The sequence below is a fragment of the Aptenodytes forsteri genome, unplaced genomic scaffold, assembly GCF_000699145.1.
Source record: "Aptenodytes forsteri isolate BGI_AS27 unplaced genomic scaffold, ASM69914v1 Scaffold68, whole genome shotgun sequence".
Lineage (NCBI taxonomy): Eukaryota > Metazoa > Chordata > Aves > Sphenisciformes > Spheniscidae > Aptenodytes > Aptenodytes forsteri.
Genome location: NW_008795382.1, coordinates 1,207,017 through 1,214,726, shown reverse-complemented (window position 1 = coordinate 1,214,726; position 7,710 = coordinate 1,207,017). Strand labels below are relative to the sequence as shown.

The 7,710-nt window shown below is 45.0% G+C and overlaps 1 protein-coding gene across 1 annotated transcript in view; it reads right to left on the bottom strand.

The window, feature by feature from the left end:
- Positions 1-5,852: 5,852 nt before the first annotated feature.
- NDUFA8 (NADH:ubiquinone oxidoreductase subunit A8) overlaps positions 5,853-7,710 on the bottom strand; it is a 2,848-nt gene continuing 990 nt past the window's right edge. Inside the window, exons 2-3 of the mRNA XM_009280649.1 lie at positions 6,579-6,802; positions 5,853-6,100 (exon numbers count right to left, since the gene is read on the bottom strand). Of these exons, the coding sequence (XP_009278924.1) occupies positions 5,963-6,100; positions 6,579-6,802 (362 nt within the window). The 3' untranslated portion in view covers positions 5,853-5,962. The remainder of the gene's footprint in view (positions 6,101-6,578; positions 6,803-7,710) is intronic.

The following is a 7,710-nucleotide window of genomic DNA, read 5'->3' as shown; positions in this document are numbered from 1 at the left end:
GAGCGATGGGTCTGTGCCTGCCGTGGCCGTGCAGAGCTTCCCCAAAGATTCCTCTAAGGCACTTCACAAGGACAAAGACAAGTAAACAAGCAGAGAGTGCTCTGTTGGGTGGAACCACCCCATCGCACAGAGGGGCCAGGGCAGAGAGGGAAGTGACATGCCCCAAGGCCACACAATGAGATAGTGACAGGCAGGAAAGGGAAGCCGGGTTGCCCGTCCCCCAGTGCAGGGCTCTACCCTCTGGTCCGCACTACTCCTGTATTGCTCCGTTCTTTCCCCTCTGCAACACGCTGGTGTAAAAGACAGAAAACAAACACACGAAAGCCTGTAACAATAAAGAGCCCAATAACTGATAGTAAAGACTCCAGCAGCTGTAGGGAGCCAAAAGCTTCTTGGAGGGGGTTGGATGGGAGCTGAGTTTCCCTCCCTGCTTGTATTGTATTTCTTTCCTCTGCCAAAATGTGCTTCCTGAGTCTTGGGCAGAGCTCTCTGCTGCTGACCCTCACCTTCCTCTGTTTAGCCTGGAGCGCAGGCTTGCCACGAGCGCCTGAGGCTGCGCCTGGGGACAGGCAGAGCCTCCCGCTGCGTGCACATGGCCAGGGTCAGGCCCGCTGTCAGCGGCTTCCTGAAAACGAAAGCCAAGTCGGGCCACACCTGACCGCGTCCCGCAGGAGCAGCCGGGCAGAGCTCAGACGCGGGAGTCTGGAGAGAGCTGCGGGCTGGGGACAGGAGGGGCGGCGGGGGGGGGACAACGGTTACAATTGGTGTGATTCACGTTTAAGGGCTCCATCCAGCCCTTTTCTCCCAGACAAAGATGGGTCAGGTTCCACTCTCCACACAGCTGTAAACGGGAGGCAGCGAGAACAAAGCAGAGGTCAGACGGTGCTCTAACCAAAGGGGTAATTCTGACTCCATTAAAATTCTCGCTCCCGTTTGCACGGAAGCAGAAGGCTGTGCTACTACTTATAAAGAGCTGAACCACCCTCAGGGTGACTCACAGCCCTTAACAGAGCTGCCATGCTGATTTTACAAATATTAGAGCAATGCCTCAGAGTCAGTGTTTTGTACAGTTTAACCTATCAACTTGGGAGCGGACCCATAGCTCTTTCATAAAGCTCCCCTTCCCTGTATTTTATTTCCTTTCTTGGTGCCAGAATCGGAGCCAAAGCCGAGCTTAACAAAGCAACAGGCATGGCCGCTCTTCCCAGCCCTCATTTCCCCTGGTGAGAAGGGAGAAATTAATTTAAACCCTATCAAAACAGCAAAAGCTGTTCACCATTTTGTGCTGCAGAACACAGCGTGAACGTAACACTCACTTGAACCATCTGCATTTGCCAGCCCAGCCAAGAGCACAGGAACACGCAGGTTAGAATCCTTTTGTTCAGGCATCTGCAACAGGCAAACGTGATCTAAGCTATTTCGCTGTCAGCGAGGGCAGCAGCAATGGGGAGATGCTTGGGATGCAGGCAAGATAGAAGAGCTTTTACCTTATTAAATGCTCTCATTGAGCCCTTATTCCTGGATCCAGTCAGGTACAGCAAAGCTCTCCATGTCCCAACAGCTTCCGCTTCTGTCCCAGCCCCGTGGTAGCCTGGAGCAGCTCCCAACCAGCCAGGCAGACTCGGAGCACACAGGCAACGCAGCTCCCCTCATTGCCAGCTCCCCTCATTGCCAGCTCTCGCTGCATTGCTCTCGTCAAGCACAGACATCACACACAAGAGGAACCTGCACCCATGCATGCATTAGGCTTGCCAAAGCTTTTGCGACACGTGTAAAGGAGTGGAGAAACTTGTCATTGAAGCAGAAAGAAATCAAAACCAGGAATAACCCCTGCACCGTCAAGTCAGCTGCATTGCTGACCTGCCTTTGGGGTCCGGGAACCACCCCTCTTTCAGCATCTGCTTTTGCTTGCCGGGCTGATTTACTGCCTTAATATCCAAAATAACACTACAGGCTTTTTGCTTCTAGTTTGCTGCTCTGCATTTTCTCAGATCTTCTCCCTTTGCCAAAGTACTATTTGTACCACACTCAACCATGCAGAAGGTGTCTTAGAGCAGACTCAGATCAAGTCCCCAGCTAGAAGGGCTCACATGAAAAACCATAACACTATTAACAGAAGGTTAAGGTTGCGTTATTAAAACCATTCAGTGAGGTCATATCTATTCCTAATAAAAAGAAATAATGTGCTTTTACATGAAGTTAAATATTGCAATTAACCTGCTTCCCGCGTTTGCCTGTCGCACTGCTAGCACTGGCCCTGCAGGTTCAGAGCCATCCTGTTCTCTGCAGCACCAGGGACACCCCCTTTCTGGATTCAGAGAAGCAAATATAATCGACACTGGGATTTCCCAACCACCTCCATCTACTTTGGCTCTGCCTTAACTTCCTTAAGTCACATCAAATGTGACTGAGGTGATCAGAACATTTTCAAACCATTTTTCTTCCTCTTCTCGCTTCATACTGAATTCAAGAATTTTCATATGTAGGAAAAATCAAGTTGAGACAATGTTCAAGTGAATTTTGTAGCAGAGACAAAAGACCTAACCAAGTTTCTATTAGCAATACTGAAGTAGCCTTAGGACTTTCACGATGGCAAAATCTTCACACAGATGCCCAAGATCAGCTTAATGCAGCCACAAGAGGGAGTCTTAAATCTCCTATTAATATCCAGATGGATTCTAGTTTCAAAACGCTTTAGTACAGGAGTACACAGCAAGCTTTCAAAAGCATTTTACAAAGTTATCCCGAGCTCCAAATTTCTTCTCTGGCTTAATAGGAGTGTCCTTGTTCCGAAGGTAAAGGTTCTTTAAAATTATGAATCCTTGGTATAAAGATGCAGGGTTTTCTTTTCTTGGGGGGGGGAGGAATTACCTTATTTATCCATTCTTGAACCATATTGCAATTGAAGGCAGGGGAAGAGGAGTACGTGAACAGTTCTTGCCGTAACCAATCTCAGTTTACAACTGTTTGCAAGGCCAGTTCCACCTGAACCGACTCCTGGGAGTCTGTTTTTTAGCAGGGATGACAATATGGATGATCTGACATGCAACAGAATTATGAAACTCACGAGAGTTAAATAAAAGCAATTACTTCCCACCACTTGCTCAGATTTGGTGGCTGTAAGCAGAGTGGGAGCTGCTGTTGGACTCCTAGCCTTTTTGGCTAACAGTACACCTCCTCCAGCCCCTTTGCCTTGGGAGTTAAGCAAAACCATTTGAGACCAGGGAACGTCAAACTGCCAGGTGTCTTGGAGGAGGACTTCCTCTTCAGAAGGATGCCGTCATGCTAGTGCCACACAATTCCGCTGCACCAGAAATGCATGCTCCTACCTTACTGAGGTTAGAAATTACACTAGGATTTTACTCTTCCCATCCACAATCTGAAAGAATGGAGCAGATTCTGCCTAATCTAACCCATGGTGTGCAAGCTACCATGACACTGGCTTAACATTTTGTTAATTTGACACGTGATTAGAAGCTCTGGCAGAGCTAAGAGCCTACAACATAACAAATAACACTTCTCACATCGCCAGTAAAATATGTGTTGAATCTGTACGCGTCTGCTCTCCATCTGCCAAAAAAATGTCAAGATACATTCCTCAAAAATACTTTTATGGTCTTTACTTAATCTTGACATTCACTTGTTCTGAAGTTTCCAAGAAAACATTACAGCTCCAAAGGGGGCATCTATGTTTGAGTAAAGCCACACAACGATTTTGAACAGCAACAGCTACATACAGGCACTGTTCGAAGCACCAAGAAACAGACCTCTGGCAACACAACAGAGATTCAGCCAAGAGATAAAGACAAGAAGCAATTATCTCAAAGAGGTTAATTAAAGAAGCGCTCACAGTACAGCTGAATTCTACTTGACTTTGTCACTTCATTGTCCTCCTCTGCTGTTCTCTTTTGTACATTCACCTGCCCAGTCCTGCTTGAAACTGAAGAGGGAATCTAGGCAAGCAGTTAATTCTGACTTTTAAACATGGTTAGTTCATCATTACTGGATCAACCACCTCTGACCCAAGAGGTAGTAGATTCAGCTGTCACGAATCTACCGATGAACAATCTTAAACCTTTAAGGCTGCAGCAAATCGCTATTTTTTTTTTGCTTACAGTACTAGCCAACTTAAGGGTGGGGTTTGTAAAAGGCTGTTTAAAAAAACTGCCCCCCTATTTATGCATGTCATTCTTTTCAGAAGCAATTTAATGGGAAAAATACTCTAATTATGATTAGAGGCTGACTACTGGAATGCCCATGCCTGTTTATTCAAAAGCAGATGTTCAGCAGTGCAACATTTCATACGTTATGCTGACAATAGTACGTTATTAGCAAAACATAGTAAGTAATATCTGAAGTGTCTTTCTGCAAGGTTGCCTAACTATTGGAGTGGGTCAGCAACAAAAGATCAGATGTGACACGTGTTAACATCCCAGAACAATTTATCCTCTACTTGGCCAAACCTCATTGCACTCACTCAGCTGAATGTAATTAGACCTCAAGCTTGTCCTAATTTCAATCTCTGCAGAAGAGAGGTTATCTTTCTTCAGTAATACGTGGCTGCTCTGAAACGCCGGCGGTGATCTGGAAGGAGAAACTGCAAAGGTGCACACCATCTCACAGATTTAGGCAAGGAGCTGCTAAGACAGTACAACACGCACATTAAAATGCAAACATGTATGCCATAGCACCTGCTTGGAGTTTCAGTCAGCACACCCAAGCAGGAAGCAGCAAGAACCCATGAGCCACACAGTGCATGAGCTATTTTTAGATACAATTTATACAATTTCCCCTCTAGTTCCACGGATCAGAAACATATGCTGCAGGTACAGACACATTACAGTTTAATCCTACCCCAAACAAGGAGATGGTAAATCTTCAGATCCTAATAAAGGATCTAATATAGGCTACTCAAGGAGCAAAGCACTATTCAAGTCTTCGCTATGGTTCAGGCTACACAATCTGGCGCGGAGCAAGCTAAACTGCATGTGGCTTTGTTAAAACAAGTTCATTTAATTTTTTCTGACCTTTGTAATAAGATTCTTGCTATTGGGTGGAAGTGGAGGAAAGACTAGATCTACTTCCTATGAAACATATGACTTTTAGATATTGTAGAAAAGATTAATTTAAGAAAGCTGATTTCTATCAAAAATATCACAGTGAAACAATGGAAAGGATCTGCCCCAAACCCCTCAAGTCAGGGCCTTGAGGCAGAAGACAAGCCACCTTCTTACGTAATGGGACAGGAAGATCCTTTAGGAGATAATTTTTCCTTAAAGGTGTTGAAAATTTAGTGTGATTTTTCTGAAGTAGCTTTTTTTCCCCCCCCCCCCCCCCCCCCCCAAAATAAAGGAAGCCACTAACCTAGCTGCATGAGGAATGAGTAGCTGGTAAGCAGAACAAGGATCTTTGTGTCAGAAACAGTACTGACCTCATACCTAGCAAAAGCCAGATTCAGACTAAATCCCTGCTCCAAGACAGACTTTAGGTTAAACCTATACAGAAGGAGTCCTTTGGAAAAAAATGCACAATTATCAGTTACAAGACTAAGGGAAGACATAAACGACTTGTTTGTTCCCAAAGTTTCCTTGATCCAAGGAACAGTGTTCTCAATAAGTAAACAAAAAGTCTCACATCAGCTTCTGATTGTGTGAAGCAGCAGTGAAAGGCTCAGGCTACATTCATACACATCTCAGACAAACCTGGTAGCCACTATCAAGCAACCGACATCACTAGCGTTAAGATGGTCCTAAGGGCTATATGACTGCAGAGAGCACTGTGCAAAACAGAGCAATACATTTTTTGAGTTGCTATGATGTGTGAGTACGCTTAAAGAAGTCTACTAAGCCATGTAACGGTTTGGGGTTCTTTAATCATTAAAGTTATACCCAACGCATACTGGACAATTTACATTTGCAAGCAATCCATCTTTGCACTTTAGTTACAGCACAGCCTGCCCACTTTACCAGGACCAGAAAAAGAGCCTACTGCCAAACAGAGAAGGCTTCAGCTCTCCTTCAATGGGTGGATTTGGCTCTGGTCTAGGTCTAGAATGATAGGCATTCTCAGGCATAGGACGGTCCGTCTTCACTTTTGTAACCTAGAAAGAAAGAGTAAGAAATGATACGACTTCTCACAGCATTTAATAGAAAAGCTAGACTGAGTCAGAACTTAAAGGAAGAACTACCAAGAAGTACCAAACGACACTAAGGACACATTGTTGATCTGATGAGAGCTCCCATCTCCAGACTACTTCTAAAAAAAAAAAAGAGGGAGGGGCATTTCACTCATAACTACAGAGTAGATCTACATGTGTGTGAGCTTCACTCCTAAAGGAGAGGTCTCTGCACTAGGAAAAGCAAAAAAGTAAGAGTAAGTGGCATTGTCTAAAAAGAGTGCAAGTCTTCTGGGAAGAACGCTGACCGAGTCTTGACTTCTAGTAAAGTCCGCAAGCTTTCAGTGTTGAGTTCATGAATCACCTTCTGGCCAGGAGAAGGGTTTGAGACCTGGTCTGGACAAAATGCCCCTAAGAAGGGAAAGAAGAACCTGGCCATCTGATCAAAAAGGTATGAAGTTACCTTAGAGAGCTGTCCCAGATCAGGTCTCACCCAACCCAACTTCTCCAGCACACAGTTATCAAATACTGCCTGCTGCTTTCGGCATCGACGGAGCTCCTGCAAGTTGGTATAGTCAATGCACGTCCAGTAGTCAGTGAATGGCTCCGCACAGTGCGTCTTAACCTTCCTGTAAGAGATTGCAGAAAGAAAATGGTTAGCAAGTGTTGTAGCTTTAACGTTCTTCTCTCTTACTCATTCAAACTTTAACTTGTGATTAAAGTGTTTTTGGAGTTTTAAGTTCTCAGGAAGACCTAAAGTCTTCAGAGAAGTTATTATTTGAAGCATCATTAAACAGAACTTGATACCAGTACCAGTAAAGTTTGTATCACTGTAGCTACAAGTAGGGATAGCAATAACTTAACCAATATGTGGAAGGTATTCTTGCTAGGTAGGTGTACACAGCTCCTCCATATGGGACACTTGTTTTGCTAAGTAACACAGTGTACGTTATACAATGCCCTAATGCTTCCAAATTAATTTGGTGTCTTAAGCTCAAGAAGACACGCTTAGGACAGAGGTTTCTGATTACTAGCTGCTATACTGGAAACGGACGTGCTTTCAGCTAATTAAACTAGGCCTTTTGCTAGCAACTTAAGAATGTGATGCTGGCACATGCCTTGATCTACATTTTTGGTCACAAGAGGTAAACTGTGTGTCTACTCGAGCTTGCACAATAGTACACCTGTGAAACAGAGAGAACAGACAATGCAAAGCTTAGGTTGGTTTCCTGGATTTCATAATACAGATGCAAGGTGCAGAAGCAGCCCCCAGCATTCCTTTGCTAACCTAACAAAAATCCGAGCCAGTTTCTCTGGAGCAGAGGCCACGGAACTGCATATGAAAGGATAAGTTCATGTATAAATAAAACAAAACGGGCAGGGCTTCTATCCCCAAGAGTTAAAGTTTATGAAGCAAGAATGAAGACTCTGAAGGCCGGGATGATGGCGGCGTTTTTAATTAAACCCAGTGACCGCCCGCGCTCGAATAACAAAGCTCGGCAAGGACGCGCTACACCGGCAGATGCCCCGAAACACCTTCACCTTCAGGGCAGACGAGGGCCTCCGGCGGGCGGGCGTCCGCAGCAGCAGGGCTC